We start from the raw sequence: 20,332 nt of genomic DNA, 5'->3' as shown, positions 1-20,332 counted from the left end.
CCTGCTCATAAGACATATTTTTCGGATATCCATCTTTTTCTTCCTTTCATTATTTATTTACGTTCTAAACCGTTTAATTTGTGTAGTAGTGCCAGCATGTTCGGAGCAAAATGGAACACAACACCCGTTTATTGTTGTCCAACAGAGTGTAGGGAGCATAATTTATTATAATGGGGTTCTATTGCTTTTGACATGACACGATGCGCCGCCCGGGTCCAGTGTAGACAGGGTGTCAGATTCATCCGTGCAGAAGAGCAGAGCCAAAGCCCAGCTCACGTAATTACCAAAACAGTGTTCATCCGCAAGTAACATGCAGTTCTTTGCTTCAACCACTAGAGGGCTAAAAGTTATATAGTGTAGCTTTAAGCTGCACTACACTGACATTTCCTGTACCATCAGATGGAAGACTAGACACATCAAGGTCTACATTCTCAACAAAACTTTTAGGCAGATCTCGAGATTCCTGCTCATCTAAATCAGTAGCAGACAAGAAAGTGTTACTGAGGGAAACTTCTTCACCTGATCTACAGTCATTTTCTTAGTTATAGCACTAGTTACAGCACAGGTGGGAAATAAATCAGGGAATTCCTTAGTGCATTCATCAAGATCAGATGCTCTTGCAATAGGAACGACAATAGACGGTGCAACGGTCTTTCCCCAAACAGTTCCCCCAGCTAAATAATTGCCCAGAATAAATATAACACCAGTCACTGGAAGCATAGGATGAATCCCAACTTCAACTTCACCAGCCACCAGTTCTGAGAAGAGATGGATTCGGTACAAAGGCACTTCCACAAATCCCATCTGAAACACCCTGACCAGCACATGGGTTACTGTGGCAGTTCTATCTGATAAGGGTGAAATACCATCTAAAAGGAAAGACACTGCTGCTCCTGTATCTAGAAGAATGTGTACAGATACAACCTACTCAAAACCAGGCAAAGACTCAGTTCCTGTGGAAAGGAAAGGTGCATAGTCAGTATGACCATTTAAGTGGTCTACGTCATACCTGAAACAAAGAGCAGAAGGACTCTGAACCTGACCAGGATCATCACTAGACTTACAAGCTGTAATGAAGCTAATAGTCTTTACAGACTTCTGTTTCTTTTGAAGAACAGGGCATTCAGATATTTTATGTCCTGACTTCTTACAATAAAAGCAGATGATACATACGTTCATAGGTGAAGCACTAGTAGTTCTGTCAACTGATGAGGCCGGTACAACATTCAGCTTTACCACAGCAGACATCAGCTTGGTTTGATAGCGAGGGTTAAATCAATTTACATCACTGAGACTAAATGAACTGAACGAACCTTAAAAAAACTAATCAGCCATAATGGCTGCTTCAGAGTTCACTCACCTTTTGTTCATTCTGATGGGTTGCTACAACATCAGGGATGCAACTCTTAAACTCCTCTTAAAGAACCAAATCTCTGAGCTGTTCCTTTTCTTTCACCTTCATTGATGTACATCACCGATTAAACATATTCTCCTTTTCCCATGCAAACTCAACATATGTGTGACTGTTTTTCTAAAATGTCTAAATTTCTGGCGACATGCCTCAGGCTCTAATTCGTAAGCATGTAAAATTGTTCATAAGTTTACGTGGTACCAGAGCACCTTAGGCCAAAGGATTTTATTTATTTTATTTTGAATTTATTGTTGTATCATTAGACCTGTGGCTGTATGTTTTGGACACTCAGGTGAGAGGAGCAGAGCTGTCAACTGACCACCACCTGGTGGTGATTTGGATCAGATGGTAGGGGAGGCTGCTGGACAGACCTGGCAAACCTAAGCATATAGTGACTGTGAACTGAGAATGTCTGGTGGAGTCTTCCTTCCAGAGGATTTTTAACTACCACCTCCAAAGGAGCTTTTCCCACATCCCAAGGGGGGCTGGGGACACGGAGTCTGAATGGACCCTGTTTAAAGCCTCCATTGTGGAAGCGGCTGCTTGGGGCTGTGGCTTGAAGGTTGTTGGTGCCTGTCGTGGCGGCAACCCAAGAACCCATTGGTGGACACCAGTGGTGAAGGAAGCCATCAGGCTGAAAAAGGAAGCCTTTTGTGATTGGTTAGCCCATGGGACCCCTGATTCAGCAGATAGGTACCGGCAGGCCTGAATGAATGCAGCTGTGGTAGTTGCGGAAGCAAAAACTCTGGTGTGGGAGGATTTTGGTGAGGCCATGGAGAAGGACTATTGGTCGACTTCAGAGAGGTTCTGGCAAACTGTTAGACAGCTTAGGCAGGGGAGACAGTGCTTTGCCCAGGCTGTTGTAAGCTGGTATGGGGAACTGCTAACCTTGCCTGGCGATTTAATCAAGCGGTGGAAGGAACACTTTGAGGAACTTCTAAACCCTGTTGACACATCCCCTATGGAGCAGGCAGGGACAGAGGACTCAGGGAAATCTTGGATCATTTATCTGGCCGAAGTCACTGAGGCTGTCGAAAAACTCAAAAGTGGCAAGGCCCCAGGCATGGATGAGATTCGCTCTGAGATGCTGAAGGCCCTGGATGTTGTTGGGCTGTCATGGCTGACACGCCTCTTCAGCATTGCGTGCAAATCGGGGACACTGCCTGGGGATTGGCAAATGGAGGTGGTGGTTCCCATTTTAAAAAGGGGGACTGGAGGGTGTGTTGTTATTATTGAAGGATCATACTGCTCAGCCTACCTGGGAAAGCCTATACCAGGGTGCTTGAAAGAAGATTCTGACCAATTGTCAAACCTCAGCTAGAGGAGGAGCAATGTGGATTCCTTCTCAGTTGTGAAACAGTGGATCTTCTCTTTACCTTAGCGAGAATCCTAGAGGGGGAGTGGGAGTTTTCACACCCAGTCTACATGTGTTTTGTGGACTTGGAGAAGGCTTATGAACGCATTGAAAGGAGCCAGTTGAGGTGGTTCGAGCATCCTTCCTAGGGAATTCTTCCGAGCATGTCAAACTGGGAAAAGACCCAAGTGCAGACCCAGAACATGCTGGAGAGATTATGTCTCTCAGCTGGCCTGGGAACACCTTGGGATCCCCCAGGAAGAGCTGGAGGATGTGGCCGGGGAAAAGGACATATGGGCTTGCTGAGTCTGCTGCCACTGCGACCCGGATCCCAATAAGTGGAGGAAAATGGATGGATGGAAATAACAAAAAAAACAAAAAAAAAAACAAATAGTGTTTTGTAGGAAGGATAGCAAATACAATCCAGCTGGAAACACACTAACTAAACGGAGTTAACTCATTCACAAAAGGTGAACATTTAATCAAATACTCATCAGCACAGCTCCATATAATTCCGGCGAGCTTCCCAATTTATGTTACAACCAGCTTGTTCCCAACCGCAACATAAAGTGGAGTCAAACACAAAATTCAATTAAGAAAATAAATGTATTATAAATGAAGTCAAATCAACATGATAAGCAAAAGAAACATCTAGGGGTTTAAACAAAAAGATCAGCATCACATGGAGCTGGTAGTTGCAGGTGAGTATCGAACAGAGAGTTGTACCAGTGTCTCCTCTGGAGAGGTGATCCTCCCCAAAGCGAGAGCAGAAAATGAGCAAAAACATCCCTAATCAAGTTAATTAAACAATTACTCCCCCAGCAAACCAGAAACTGTCCCACTCTGCCACCTCAGAACAGAAAGAGGAAGACCAGGGTCGTAACAAGTGTGTCATACTTAAAACTGAAGAGAGTGAGATCTCAGCAAAACAGTCTGCATGTGTGACACCCTTGGCCAAAATTGAGTGGTTTGGAGTTTGCTAGTGTGGGTAACCCTATCCCTCAAAGTAATAAGACCAAAACAGCGCTCTATAACTTACTGTGCAAATGTAGTCTCTCACTAGTCAGAAAATAAAAGGGATGTGACGTTGAAGGCACAGTGCGGATGATTTTGGAGGCACAAACATTCAGCACTTTTCTGGAATTCGGCACACTGGGTCCGAATTTAGGTGGACCACATGTCTGTGCTCAAGAGCCATAGGCGAATCTGAACTTTTCATAGAACACCATCACTTAAGCATTAATGTTACATTAACTAACTAAATAAAGCCTGAAAACTTTAACGTAACAAATGAGCGCCACCTAAAGGTGACGATGTACAATTATGAGTATGACTCACTGATCTATAAGTACAGAATACAGTATCAGTGGTATGAATATAAAAGTTTTCACTTATCACTTAAATAGGCAAGTCATATATCAAATTAAAGCTCTAATTCTCAGGAGTGTGACTGTATAGATTATTTTGTTGCCCTAATGGCATAGTTTGAATGATTATTAAAAGAGCAAGACAAATGCCTCATGTCTGCTCCGATCACTGCATCTGTAAGCCCCTAGTAGCAACAAACTCCATATTTTCTCTTACCTTAGGTTGTTTCCTTAAAAATTTGCCATTTTTATGTACCTGTGAGCTTGCTTGGTTAAATAATCCAATATTGTTTCTCAGAAGTTGAGAACAACATTGCAGTCCAGCAAAAAAAGCATGATAAACAAATCATCAATATGTTATATACCAAGGGTCTACAACAGGGGGTCCGCGGTGGTACCGCAGGGAGTCCACAACCCACCATTGGCATTTGTAATAATCACTCACTCGCACGCGAGTGACAGCGAGAGAGAGGAGTATAAATTTTAGTCTATCGACATGTTGAAGTCCTTCGCACTGCATGCCAAATCTTAAATGTGACTAAACAGCATTAGTCAGCAGAAGCACGCAGCCCGGACAAACCATGATGCAACCACATCAGGTTTAGCTGCATTGCACTGGAGGGTCGCGTGAGTGAACACATCTGCTTTGCGTTGGTCGCACTGGGTAGTTGAGCAAATGACAACCTGCTTTCAGAACAATGGCTTACTTGCCTGGTGTAAATAAATAGTTACCACTGAGATTATCAAGTTGGGATACACGGTCCTTAACATTCCACACACACAAGACGGTGACTCTCAAATCAGCATAATTCAAGGTGCACTCAGTCATTGTTTTCCTCTATACAAATATTTACTCAATGAAATGAACCATAATTTTGAAATATATGTATAAAATCAATCACTCACATGAGATGAAGACTCCATTTTAGTAACCTTATAAAAGTTGTTTTATTCTGCATGGACAGGGTCTGTCTGTTTTTCTGCATGTCTGTCTGTCTATCTGTCTGTCTTTTTATTTCTTTTTGGAGGAGGTTTGGCACAGGGATTAACAGGGGAAATTAAAAATGTCACTTCATGTCAAAAATGTTGCAGACCCCTGCTGTACATCCCTACTGAAAAGACCAGCTAAAACCAGCCTAAGCTGGTTGGCTGGTTTCAACTGGTCACCCAGCCTAGCCAGGCTGGTCAGTTAGCTGGGTTCAGAGGGGGTTTGAAAACTTTTTAGCTGGTCAGGCTGGGAGACCAGCTAAGACCACCTTGACCAGCTAAGGCCAGCTAAGACCAGCCTGACCAACTAAAAAAAGTGTTTAGAACCCCTTTAAAACCAGCCTGACCAGCTATGACCAGGCTGGGTGACCAGCTAAAACAGCCAACCAGCTTATGCAACGAAACAGTGGGGCACATGCATGAAATCCAAAATAAACTGGATGTCTATGTTGCGAGTGCTCAGCTATGTTAGAGCACCACCTACATTTCAGATCTATTGTGATGGAAGGTGATAGAGGAAAACTCATACTTGGACTCAAGATGGCGCCGAGTATGGCTGCTGCGTTGCGAGCTCCGACACAACATAGCAATGTTTTGTTTGTTTTGTTCACAATTCTTATGTTTTTTGTCTTGGATGTTGTCTGCCTTATTGTCTACGACAGACAAACACTTTTGGACATTGGTTCAGCAATCTCACACCGAAAACCGGACTTCACATTCCTCAATGCCGACCCGCTGTTTACAAACACGCAAGCGGAGCCCTTTGTCTGGGCAGCACGGCCGCGGAAACGCAGGAGGAAAAGGGGAAACAGAGCCGGCGTTCTCATCAGAGTAAGACGCTGCGCAAATCGACCCCCGCTACCCACTATTCTACTGGCAAATGTTCAGTCTCTGGTTAACAAACTCTGCGAGCTGAAAGCGCGGATCTCTTTCCAACGAGAGACGAGGGACTGCTGCATTATCTGCCTAACAGAAACTAGGATGTCTGCGGAGATTCCAGACTTCAGCCATTGAACCTGCGGGGTTCTCCGTGCACCGAGCGGACAGAGCGAAAGACCTCTCAGGTAAAACTAGAGGAGGTGGTGTATGTTTTATGATCAACAAATCCTGGTGTGATCAGAGGAACGTACATTCTATCAAGTCTTTCTGTTCTCCTGATCTGGAATTTCTTATGCTTCTGTGTCGACCATTCTGGCTACCGAGGGAATTCACAGCGGTCCTTATCACTGCTGTGTACATCCCCCCACAAGCCGACACAGACCGGGCACTCAAGGAACTGTATGGGAGAATAAGTGAGCAGGAAACCGCGCACCCTGAAGCCGCATTCATTGTGACCGGGGACTTTAATAAAGCCAGTTTAAAATCAGTCGCACCAAAATATCACCAGCACATTAGTTTCAACACACGAGGGGACCAGGTTTTGGACCATTGCTACTCTCCGTTCCGGGATGGCTACAAATCCCTCCCCCGCCCACCATTTGGCAAATCGGACCACTCTTCCATTCTGCTTCTGCCCGCTTACAGGCAGAAATTGAAACAGGAAGCACCCACCCTCAGAACGATCCAGTGCTGGTCGGACCAATCAGATTCTACGCTACAAGACTGTTTTGATCACACGGACTGGGAGATGTTCCGGTCCGCCTCTGATGACGACATCGAGCTTTACGCTGATAGCGTAATGTGTTTCATCAGAACGTGCATAGAGGATGTGATTCCGACCAGGACAATACGGATCTATCCAAATCAGAAACCATGGATCAATAGCGATGTTCGCGCGGCACTTAATGTGCAGACCTCCGCTTTTAATTCCGGGAACGCGGAGGAGCATAAACAAGCCAGTTATGCCCTCCGAAAAACTATCAGAACCGCAAAACGCCAGTACAGGAGCAAGATTGAAGGACAGTTTAACACCACCAACTCTAGAAGCATGTGGCAGGGAATTAACATCATCACGGACTTTAAAGGGAATAAAAACTCCGCCATGAACACCGCTGTCTCTCTACCGGATGAGCTAAATACTTTTTATGCTCGTTTCGAGGGAAATAACACCGCCCTCGCGGAGAGAGCTCTCGCGGCTGAAGCTACAGAGGTTAGTTCACTCTCCGTCTCTGTAGCGGATGTAACACGATCCTACCGACGGGTGAATATCCGCAAAGCCGCGGGCCCAGACGGCATTCCGGGCCGCGTCATCAGAGTGTGCGCGAACCAGCTGGCTGGTGTTTTTACGGACATTTTCAATCTTTCCCTCTCTTTGTCTGTAGTCCCCACATGCTTTAAAACATCCACCATTGTGCCTGTACCAAAACAATCAAAAATAACTTGTTTAAATGACTGGCATCCTGTTGCTCTGACCCCCATCATCAGCAAATGTTTTGAGAGACTAATCAGAGATTACATCTGCTCTGTATTGCCACTCAATCTTGACCCGCTGCAGTTTGCTTACCGCAACAACCGCTCCACTGATGATGCCATTGCATCTACAATACACACTGCTCTCTCCCACCTGGAAAAAAAGAACACTTATGTGAGAATGCTGTTTGTAGACTACAGCTCAGCATTCAACACCATAGTGCCCTCCAAGCTAGATGAGAAACTCCGGGCTCTGGGCTTAAACAGCTCGCTGTGCAGCTGGATCCTGGACTTCCTGTCAAGCAGACGCCAGGTGGTTAGAATAGGCAGCAACATCTCCTCATCACTAACCCTCAACACTGGAGCCCCGCAGGGCTGTGTTCTCAGCCCACTACTGTATTCCTTGTACACACATGACTGTGTGGCAACACATAGCTCCAATGCCATCATTAAGTTTGCTGATGACACGGCGGTGGTAGGTCTGATCACTGACAATGATGAAACAGCCTACAGAAAGGAGGTGCACACCCTGACACACTGGTGTCAGGAGCACAACCTCTCCCTCAACGTCAGTAAGACAAAGGAGCTTGTGGTGGACTAAAGAAGAAAAGACAGAGAACACAGTCCCATCACCATCAATGGAGCACCAGTGGAGAGAGTCAGCAGCTTCAAGTTCCTGGGTGTCCACATCACTGAGGAACTCACATGGTCCGTCCACACTGAAGTCGTTGTGAAGAAGGCTCATCAGCGCCTCTTCTTCCTGAGACGGCTGAGGAAGTTTGGAATGAACCGCCACATCCTCACACGGTTCTACACCTGCACTGTGGAGAGCATCCTGACTGGCTGTATCTCTGCCTGGTACGGCAATAGCACCGCCCACAACCGCAAAGCACTGCAAAGGTTGGTGCGAACTGCCAGACACATCATCGGAGGTGAGCTTCCCTCCCTCCAGGAAATATATACAAGGTGGTGTGTGAAAAAAGTTCGGAGGATCATCAGAGACTCCAGCCACCCGAGCCATGGGCTGTTCTCACTGCTACCATCAGGTAGGCGGTATCGCAGCATCAGGACCCGCACCAGCCGACTCCATGATAGCTTCTTCCCCCAAGCAGTCAGACTTCTGAACTCTTGATCTCCCACGATCAAAATACATCAGCACTGCACTTTATTACCCTTACTCTTATATCTCACACCGGACTGTCATAAATTATATTATTATTATTATATTATATTCTCTCTTAACAACTGACTATCAACCGACAGCCTGAATGTCAATACAGTACAATACTGTACATTCTATATATATATATATATATATATATATATATATATATATTCTTTTTTTATATATATTTTAATTTTTAATTTTTATTGAATAATGTGTATCTATATAGTAAAACAGTGTATTGTATACTGTACAGTGTATGTTATTATTTGTATATTGTTGAGTGTAATTATGTGTATATCAGATGTTTAAATTGTGTTGTGTTAATTTGATGTTATTGTAAATTGGTATATGTCTCATCACTGTCACGACTGCTATGTTGACCGGAACTGCACCCAAGAATTTCACACACCATTGCACTTGTGTATATGGCTGTGTGACAATAAAGTGATTTGATTTTATTTTTGATACTTGCTGCCATTTAGTGAAATTAAATTAGACTTTTTGCAGGGAGCAAACAGAACCCGAATTACAGGCACAATATTATAAATTTAAGACAAAAACGTTACATTTTTTGCAATTAGTCTACTGTATAAGTGTGTAAGGTACGCTTTTAAATTTGAGTGTGATAATTGCAAGCGGCAGCCAAAAGTTTGAGAGGTGAAAAGGATATTGAAGATCCCTGAAAGGAAGCCTAAATGTCTCACATGGTTTTGCTTAGTAGGTGAATTTTTGTTGTTTTAAGGCTGTGTAGATAATTATACTGGAAAAAAAGACAAAGATAAAATATAATTTTTTGCCGGGTGCTGGATTTTTTGGCTTTTCGAGGAAGTAGAGCTCTGCCTTATCTAACCTGGCAGGACATTTTAATTAAATAAACTTGCTCACCTAAGAGGTCTACTGAACTTATTTATTGAAATGCCAACATGAGAATGTGCTAACACATGAGGTCAGCAGTTAACTATGAAAACGAGACAAACAGGGACAGAGAGAGAGAGAGAGAGACAGAGAGAGAGGAAGAAGAAGAAGAAGAAGAAGAAGAAGAAGAAGAAGAATGGAGGCAGGAAATGTAAAAGGAAGCGTGGGATATAGAGGGAAGGAATGTCTCTAAATTGCCCTTTGCTACCAAGGAAGGAGAGGAAGAAATATATCTCTCTCTCTTTCTCCTGATCTCCAACTGTCCCTCTCTCTAGTTCACTACCCTCCCAACAGATGTCCGGCATGTGACAATTTGGCCCAGCTACACCAGCTGAGTGGCAGAGGCTGTGTGCCTTGAAATGTTCCCAGGACACCTTTTGCAATCCAAGCCTGAGCTTCAATCAGTGTCCCCAAAGACACATGGAAAAGATTATACTGTGAATTCAAGATTTTTTGTTTTGATGCTTTAATTTTTAATTTGAGTGTTTGCAATATTTGAAAGTGTGTGATTTTTGGTAAGAAGGCAACGCCAACTTGACTCTGAAGGCAGTGCCAACTTGAATCTGTCAAAATTAGTTGGCGAAGAAAGAAAAGCTTTTACAATGTACGTCAAATGAAGATCTTCAACCTATAGAGCTCTGGTCTCTTCTTTTGGACATGGAGTTTTTGGGCAAATTATTTAATTTTTTATACATTTTGTGACTCGTTTCTCTGAAAGCTAATTTATTACCCCCTCACCAGATAATTTTATCAACCCATGAACAATACCCTGTTTTCACCTCCAGGTAAGGATCAGCAATAAAGTCATAATACTACAACCATCTGGGCAACAATCAGCATCCCATTGTTGATTTCTCATCAATGACCCATTCAACTATTATCAAGTCAACACATTTTTCATTCTTCTAAAAGCATTTTTTCATGAATCTCTGACTCTGCATTTCTGGAGGTTGGTATATCTGTGCATGTGTGAACTTCAAGGTCTCTTTTGGGACCTACAGCAGGTGTGAGTACTACAGAAGCACATTAAGCCTTCATTTAGCTTTTCTGGGGCAGAAGACATGATAAAGAGCAATACGAAAGTAAATTCCCAAGATGGAGCAACAAATATCACAAGCAACAATGTCCATAAACAGGCCAAGAGTCTGGCTCTCCTTTCCCCGACTAGATGCCCCAAATAGGTAAGTAGAGGGGGAAAAAACTATATTTTATTTTGAATCTAGACATGTTTTGATTAACTTTACATTAGCAGCTGACCCAGGTTTAATGTTTAAGCATTATTTAATGGTGAAAAAATAACCTGCTTTGGGGCATTGTGGTATAAAACACTGGGAATTTAGGATTTGATTATAGTTACGAAATATCATCTGTGTTTGAATTTGTCTCCCATTGTTTCGTTGTATAATTTACTAGCAAGTTTGATTGGGAGATTTGTGTGCAGACTCTTATATTTTATTATATGTGCTGTAAGTGTCTCACTCTTGTGGAAGGTTTTTTTTTTTTTTTTTTTTTTTTTTTTTGTGGCTATGTCTTGTCCTAAACTTTGTACAGTATGTTGATTGTTGATGATGGACTAATTTGATTTTACAGCATCATGCATATTAGAGTCCATTTATTTCTTGACTTGTATTATTTACCTAGTTATAGAATCTGAATTAGCTTTAATTTGAACATGATATGTTTTTTACGATGCCAACAAACGGTCATTACAAAAAGTATTTTTTACTGTTATATTCGATCAGGACATTTTCTCACTGACAATCAAATTTCTGCATGTCTGGTTTCATTCCTTTTGTGTGAGTCAGCATTCCATCATAACAATAGTCTTATTGTATAATCCATGTTGTATTAATCTATAATAGTCCACAGAATATAGCAATAGCATAAAACTAAAAGTTCATGGGGTTGATTTTCCAGTGTCTGCAGGGATCAATAACTGTTGTGTGCACAGTTTGGTATGCAAAGGAATGTCATTATCATGTCTGAAACACTCAGTGTTTTGGTCTTGACCTCAGTAACCCTAACATAGGCTATTAGTTTAGACAAGCCTAGCATCACACCCACACTTCACTTAATTTATGTTTCGTGTAATCTTAAAAACATTTCAATCTAAAGGCTTGTGCTAAAATGCTGGAAATTAGTTTTGTAGACAAACATAAATTGTTCATACATATGAATTTCTTTACAAAACAGTTTTTTTTTAATACCATTATTTCATTACATTTTCTTTTTATTTATTTTTGTATTTATTTTTAGAATTTTTTAATAATAATAATTTTATTAATTATTATAAATTATATTTTTCTTGCTTGAAAGAGCAACACTTACAAAAAATCTAGAGTTGCAGCAAAGCTCATTTGCATGTAAAAAGTAATGAGTGTCAAATTTGCGGCAAGTTTGCAGCAAGTTTGTGGCAAACCTAGATTTTTTGTAAGGGAAGGTATCAAAAGCAAAAGTTAACTCCCTACCCATCCCAACATGTTTTTAACTTGAACATCTTTATTTTCCTTTATATATATATATATATATATATATATATATATATATATATATATATATATATATATATATGATGTACATGGAGATATATTAGAAAACTCCACCTCTTAATCCTCAGCCCCCCATAGGAGAAGACATGAAAGGTCTCACAGTTCTTGTGAGCATGATAGCTTTGCATTCACAGTCTAGCTTCATTCAGTTAAATCACATGACAACAGGGTACCATCACTCACTTCATGTCACATTCCTCGTCACCCAGATTAAGATGGTACAGATATCATTACACATATGGGATCTCCCTCATTAAACTGAATGATAGAGGGTGACTCATCTCAGCGTGACAATCAAAATAGAACTAAAAAATCGACACTTATCTGTGGAGAAACAATTTAAATGCTAATTCCTTATGTGCCATAATGTTAATTTATAAAAGCATAATGATTATGGACTGATTGTTGCCTTGGTACTTTTCACCCCATTCCCCGTACTGAGCTGGTTATTGAATGATGTAACCTCTCCCTCTTATCTGTGCATGAAAAGACATTGTTGTTTTCTCTGTTTTCAATTCACATCCTATTCTTTTTTCTTCTCGCTAACAGTGAGTCCTCGTCTGATGTCTAGTACAGTGACCATAGCTTTTCAGATCCAGTGATGTAGGCCCTCAGAGAGTGGGTGCCAGACTTATTCCTAGCATGTATTGTTGTAGGAATTTCTAAGGATGATTTATGATAATATCAAACCCAAAACTGACCCTGACATAGTTATTTATATTGAAAGACAGGTGTAGACTCTAAGAAAAAAAGGTGCTGTTTAATGTACAAGGGCCGCCACTGGGGTAGTACCTTCAAAGGAACATTTTCTGTACTTCTAGTTTAAATCTATAACCCATTTTGGGTACATAATCAACATGATTACACAGGAAGTTGGCATGTTGTTTCCAAGAGTTCCAGTAGGATACCCTAGGATTGGCCACATTATACCAACTCACTGACAAGCACCATCTCCTATCAGACATTTTTGCATCAGCTCTAGTGTGTGTTTACCTTTCCTTGTGGTGCGACTGGAAGCTTGTTGCGTCAGCAGTATGGGAGATCTGTGTTGGAGTTATTGCATTAGCATAATCAGTGACCAGCAAAATTCGGAGGTTGCATTTTCTTCTCTAACGTTACATTTTTACACCACTGATAGTTAGGTTTGGGGTTTGGGTTGGGGGTTACAGTTTATAAAATATGCATTCCTCTTCACTCTACTACAGCCTGTACGGCTGAAAACAACTTGCTTTATAACTCGCTTTGGCGCCTCTCCATGGTCATTTCACCCAGAAAACGGAGCTTGCACATGCCCATATGACAAACAACATTTACCACTTTGGCCACTGGGGGCAGTGTTTTGAATATCAGTGAACACAGACCGGTTTTAGCTAAAGAAAAGTCAACCTACTGTTTCCAATTTCACTTTGAGATCAGTCTGACATAATTGTACCTTAATGGCATTTTGTTTGCCTTTTAAGGTACACTTAGTATGTTTTGTTCCTCTGGGAACAAAAATACATACCTTTTTGTGTCCTTAAGGATATAAATATGTACTCAGAACACATTAGCAACCGCATCACAATGCCCCAGCAACCATCTGCAACACCTTAGCATTGTGGAGGTGAATTTTTCTTTATTTTCATGGACAAGCCCTAACATATTTCTAGAAATTAACAAATCTATTTAAGAATATATTAAAATAATCCAGCACACTGATCAATGCTTGTTATTGTTGAATTAATGTGTGAACTGGGCTTTTGATATTGACATTTGCACATAGTGGTCATGTGGGACAGTAGTCTGGAGAAGCCCACAGTGTGACCGTTGTGATATTTTTGTAGATTCCAGCACCTCCATTAGTCTCAGATTAATATTCCTTTTACACCCCAACACACTGTTTTAGCTTTGTTATCTTTCATTTGTGAAATACTTTCTTCTAATTGTCATCAACATCATCGTAATCACAATCATTGTTGAAATTATCATCAATATCCTTAATATCATATTCTCAATGTTATCATCATCCTGGTCAAAATCTGCAATCTCATTGCACTTGTCTTGTTGGCATACAAATCCTGTATTTAAAGCCTAGAATTATGCCATAATAATGAAGCACATGAGGTGAAGAACACAATGTCTTCTGCTGTCTGGATGTACCCTAACATGACGTGTTGCTCATCCCTTGAGCTTAAGGTCCAGTCATGTCAAGCAGCTGAAAGCAAACTTAATAAATGCACTTGTAAATTTAGCATGCAGTGGGGGCTCATGACTTAAAAAGGGAAGATGCAGAACTATGTCGAATAACCCTGAATGATGACCTTTACAGCACAAACCCACCAGTCACATGTTGGTGATTCAGAAGCCCTGGTCGAACAGACATTGACACCATAGACACATATCCCCCAACATATTTAAATTAGTGGTTGATCAATATGGGCTTTTATTGGTTGATTTTCAAACTTAACCATTGGTTCTCCCGCAATAATAAATATTTGGTTACAGTCAGCAACCTATCAATTTAAAGTTGAGCTTACATACAGTTCTTGTTATGACCACTATTTGTGATAGAAACTGAGTTAAATATAAGGGAAGAATTCTCTACCAAATAGTTATGTGTGCTGCTATATTGTAGAAGGTGACAATCTCCCGTAGACTTTGTGTTTGATAGATTACCCTGTAACGCAAGTATGTGGTGATGATCCCATGGCTTGATGAGAGTCTGAACAAGGTCTCAAATCAGATTTATGATGCTAGTTTGTTTGTTCTGGAGGTGGTCAGTGCCACAGGCTCAGGGCATTGATTGAACGTTGATAAAATAAATACCAGAAGATTATGGTGTAACAGTATAAGGATGGACAAGGAGGAGGCGCGAACCAGCTGAACAATAAACATACATTTTAATGATATAAATGAACTTAAAGCAACATAAAACATATGGACACAGACACACATACAGCGTGGCCGCATGCGTCTCTCTCTCTAACCGGCATCTCCGGCTGCCCTTTATCTCTCTCTCCCGCTGATCAGCTGATTCAGCGCCGGCCGTGCTCCATCACTCCTCCCCCACCTGATTCAGGCCGGGGTCCACCGGTCTAACTCCCCCCCAATATCTGGAGGGGAGATGCTGCCCTTCCGGCCATTCTGTCAGCCAGTGGTCCACCCCGCCTCCTGTGAACCTGGGGGAGAGACGAGGGGAGGTGTGGGAAGAGGGAAAATGCGAGCGGAGACACACAGAGAGAGAAGAGAGAGAAGAACTTGCTCGCTCCTCCGCCCTCTGGCGAACGCAACTGCTCCTCCCCTTCTCGGCAGACGGCTGCAGTTTCTCCGGCTCTCGGCGGCCAGCAGTGACCCCTCCATCCCCAGGCAGATGGCCGCGGCTGCTCCCCTGGCGGATGGCAGAGGCGAGGACTCCACGACAGCGCATCCCTCCTCCCTCCCGGGTTTCGGCACCACTCTAACAGTACAAAGGACGGGCAAGGAGGAGGCGGGAACCGGCTTAACAATAAACATAAACTTTAATGATATAAATTAACTTAAAACAACATAAAACATAAGGACACAGACACACATACAGTGCGGCCATGTGCATCTCTCTCTCTAACCGGCGTCTCCGGCTGCCCCTTATCTTGCTCTCCCGCTGATCAGCTGATTCAGCGTGGCTGTACTCCATCACGGCCCGGCCACGCCCTCCTGCTCGTCACATATGGTTTAATTTTTCTTCCCCCCTCCCTCTCTCATTTGCTCTCCTCTCTGTGTGGATTTCAAGATGGTTGTTCAGTTGCTTTTCACAATAGACATAGTTGCTTTACCAAGTCACAAGGAAAAACAAGTTTGGATATGTAACATTTCACAATACTAAAAACTTAACTTAAGTATTTATTTCTCTATTCTAAGTATTCGCTCATCTGCCTTTAGACGCATATGAACTTAAGTGACATCCCATTCTTAATCCATAGGGTTTAATATGACGTCGGCCCACCCTTTGCAGCTATAACAGCTTCAACTCTTCTGGGAAGGCTTTCCACAAGGTTTAGGAGTGTGTTTATGGGAACTTTTGACCATTCTTCCAGAAGCACATTTGTGAGGTCAGACACTGATGTTGGACGAGAAGGCCTGGCTCGCAGTCTTCGCTCTAATTCATCCCAAAGGTGCTCTATCAGGTTGAGGTCAGGACTCTGTGCAGGCCAGTCAAGTTCTTCCACACCAAACTCGCTCATCCATGTCTTTATGGACCTTGCTTTGTGCACTGGTGCGCAGTCATGTTGGAACAGGAAGGGGCCATCCCCAAACTGTTCCCACAAAGTTGGGAGCAAGGAATTGTCCAAAATCTCTTGGTATGCTGAAGCATTCAGAGTTCCTTTCACTGGAACTAAGGGGCCAAGCCCAGCTCCTGAAAAACAACCCCACACCATAATCCCCCCTCCACCAAACTTCACAGTTGGCACAATGCAGTCAGACAAGTACCGTTCTCCTGGCAACCACCAAACCCAGCTCATCCATCAGATTGCCAGATGGAGAAGCGTGATTCGTCACTCCAGAAAACGCGTCTCCACTGCTCTAGAGTCCAGTGGCAGCGTGCTTTACACCACTGCATCCGACGCTTTGCATTGCACTTGGTGATGTATGGCTTGGATGCAGCTGCTCGGCCATGGAAACCCATTCCATGAAGCTCTCTACGCACTGTTCTTGAGCTAATCTGAAGGCCACATGAACTTTGGAGGCCTGTAGCGATTGACTCTGCAGAAAGTTGGCAACCTCTGCGCACTATGCGCCTCAGCATCCACTGACACCGCTCTGTCATTTTACGTGGCCTACCACTTCGTGGTTGAGTTGCTGACATTCCCAATCGCTTCCACTTTGTTATAATACCACTGACAGTTGACTGTGGAATATTTAGTAGCGAGGAAATTTCACAACTGGACTTGTTGCACAGGTGGCATCCTATCACAGTACCACGCTGGAATTCACTGAGCTCCTGAGAGCGGCCCATTCTTTCACAAATGTTTGTAGAAGAAGTCTGCGTGCCTAGGTGCTTCATTTTATACACCTGTGGCCATGGAAGTGATTGGAACACCTGAATTCAATTATTTGGATGGGTGAGCGAACACTTTTAGCTCAGTGAATTCCAGCATGGTACTGTGATCGGATGCCACCTGTGCAACAAGTCCAGTCGTGAAATTTCCTCGCTACTAAATATTCCACAGTCAACTGTCAGTGGTATTATAACAAAGTGGAAGCGATTGGGAATGACAGCAACTCAGCCACGAAGTGGTAGGCCACGTAAAATGACAGAGTGGGGTCAGCGGATGCTGAGGCGCATAGTGCGCAGAGGTCGCCAACTTTCTGCAGAGTCAATCGCTACAGACCTCCAAAGTTCATGTGGCCTTCAGATTAGCTCAAGAACAGTGCGTAGAGAGCTTCATGGAATGGGTTTCCATGGCCGAGCAGCTGCATCCAAGCCATACATCACCAAGTGCAATGCAAAGCGTCGGATGCAGTGGTGTAAAGCACGCCGCCACTGGACTCTAGAGCAGTGGAGACGCGTTCTCTGGAGTGACGAATCACGCTTCTCCATCTGGCAATCTGATGGATGAGTCTGGGTTTGGCGGTTGCCAGGAGAACGGTACTTGTCTGACTGCATTGTGCCAACTGTGAAGTTTGGTGGAGGAGGGATTATGGTGTGGGGTTGTTTTATAGGAGCTGGGCTTGGCCCCTTAGTTCCAGTGAAAGGAACTCTGAATGCTTCAGCATACCAAGAGATTTTGGACAATTCCATGCTCCCAACTTTGTGGGAACAGTTTGGGGATGGCCCCTTCCTGTTCCAACATGACTGCACACCAATGCACAAAGCAAGGTCCATAAAGACATGGATGAGCGAGTTTGGTGTGGAAGAACTTGACTGGCCTGCACAGAGTCCTGACCTCAACCCGATAGAGCACCTTTGGGATGAATTTGAGCGAAGACTGCGAGCCAGGCCTTCTCGTCCAACATCAGTGTCTGACCTCACAAATGCGCTTCTGGAAGAATGGTCAAAAATTCCCATAAACACACTCCTAAACCTTGTGGAAAGCCTTCCCAGAAGAGTTGAAGCTGTTATAGCTGCAAAGGGTGGGCCGACGTCATATTAAACCCTATGGATTAAGAATGGGATGTCACTTAAGTTCGTATGCGTCTAAAGGCAGATGAGCGAATACTTTTGGCAATATAGTGTATATATATATATAAAGGCAAAAAGGTTTCTGTGAGGGTTTGGGTTAGGGGATAGAAATTATCGTTAGATCTGTATAAAATCCATAAAATGCATGGAAGTCTATGGAGAGTCCCCACACTTATATAAAAACAAGTTTGTGTAAAGTCCCCATGATGATATAAAACAAAACATTTGTGTGTGTGTGCGTGTGTGTGTGTGTGTGTGTGTGAGTGTATTTAATGTAGATATAGTTAAAACCACAAAAAGGGAGCTAAATCTGACAAAACCTCCCTTTAGGAACATTTGGAGGCATCCTCATTTAGAAAAAAAAATTATTTATAAATTAAATCATGTTTTTTTTTTATTTATTTTTTTATGTCTTAGGGGTAAAATGAATTTATACTGTACAGTAATTATGATCAAATTGCCCAAAAATACAATAGCCGTTTTTGGTATGTCCACATACTTGTACACAGCTGGCTGAGTAAACATAGGGGAGACCGGGGAGTGTTGTAACATGGGAGAGTTGTAACACCATCTGTTTAACCAGTTAGAAACTATAGGGTGATACAACTATCGTACATCCAAAACAATCTCCTTCAGTAAAAGTCTGTGTAAAATTATAAAGGATTTATAGGACAGAAAGAAATCTTGAGGTAAGAAAGTAAAATGTAATGTCTGTCTGTTTTGTTTTCCGATCGTATTAATTAATGCTAAATGACACAACTGGTATCATGCAAATAAGCAGGTTCTCTTGTTTAATTTGATATACAACATCCCCACAATGCAAAAAAAAAAAAAAAAGACTTGTACAAACTGGGACAGTGTACATATGCCACAATTGTTAACAATTTTGCACTGAAATATTTTAAATGAAATTAGGGGTTTGGGGGGGTTGAAGCATTCGGTCATATCAGTAACTTTATAAAAGCTCTTTTATTCTACATGGGGTAGGGGCACCTCATGGGAGCAACCATGTTAGCATCACATGACCTGCTGAATACTACTCACTTAATCTCAGTAACCATCTTATTATTGGACTCTCTCATTCATGGATTAAATTTATCCTGGTTTACTGTGCATAGTGAATCTCTACAATGTCATCTGTAACTGAAAACTACTGTGTTTGAATGATGCAGCATCCAGGCCACTAGGTGTCAGTGTAAGCCAAAGTAAGCCACTTCGACATACTTCAAATAATTACTGAGTGCACCTTTAAAATGCACATGTTGCCTATTAGTGAATAAAACCCATTCTAGTAGTGGGGTAGGAGGCACTTTTTGTATTTAGGGATACATAGTAGATTCCTAAACTACTTTAATATGTAGCAGATAAACATTGGAATATTATATAAAAGATGGAGACACATAGTGCAGAAAAACACTGGGTTACAGACGCTACAACAAAATGTGTTACAACACTCCCCAGTTTCACCTTTATGTAATAGGAATCCAGTAACATATTTATGGTAAAATGCTTAACAAATCTGTTGTTTAGGATATTGCTTTTAAGTGAGACATTAATACATAAATTGGTTAAACAGTGCTCCAGGACATTATAGACAAAGATAAACAAAAGTGATACAAATAGTGTGTTTAATGCATTGATTTAATCTATCCTGATTCAGTAGGAGTCATATTGTAAAGTGAGGTGTCTGAAGTCAGAAGGTTAAAGTTTGATGTGGTTAATTCAGTGAATTTCTGAATTAATTAAATAAGAGACATATGAAACATGTAGATTAATTTACTGAGTATTGATTTGATTGAAAGCAGTGCAATTTCAAACCAAATGATCAAATAATTAGTTTTAATTGAGTGTGACTGTGGAATAAAGCTGTGTTCAGCTTTTAGTCAAGAATGTGTGGTAAATCAGAAATGCAATGCTGATTTAAAGGGTGGCATGTCAACACAGTCTGACCCATACCTCAAGTGCAAAGACAGGGTCTTTACAACTTAGTTTAATACCTCCTGGACTATGGGTGACTTATTGACAAGAACTTTATATTACTTTATATTGCAACTAATATTGTTATATTTTTCAGCCAATCAAAATGCAAGTGA

The 20,332-nt window shown here is 42.1% G+C and overlaps 1 protein-coding gene across 1 annotated transcript in view; it reads left to right on the top strand.

Moving 5' to 3' along the window:
• Positions 1–3,447: 3,447 nt before the first annotated feature.
• The window catches only part of LOC127415978 (zinc finger protein 638-like), a 126,040-nt gene continuing 109,155 nt past the window's right edge, over positions 3,448–20,332 (top strand). The window contains 2 exon segments of the mRNA XM_051655082.1: positions 3,448–3,466; positions 3,588–3,677. Of these exon segments, the coding sequence (XP_051511042.1) occupies positions 3,448–3,466; positions 3,588–3,677 (109 nt within the window).

The sequence above is a fragment of the Myxocyprinus asiaticus genome, chromosome 1 (assembly GCF_019703515.2).
Source record: "Myxocyprinus asiaticus isolate MX2 ecotype Aquarium Trade chromosome 1, UBuf_Myxa_2, whole genome shotgun sequence".
NCBI classification, from domain to species: Eukaryota; Metazoa; Chordata; class Actinopteri; order Cypriniformes; family Catostomidae; genus Myxocyprinus; species Myxocyprinus asiaticus.
Note: the sequence above shows the minus strand (reverse complement) of the source record. Positions and strands in the feature narration are given on the sequence as shown.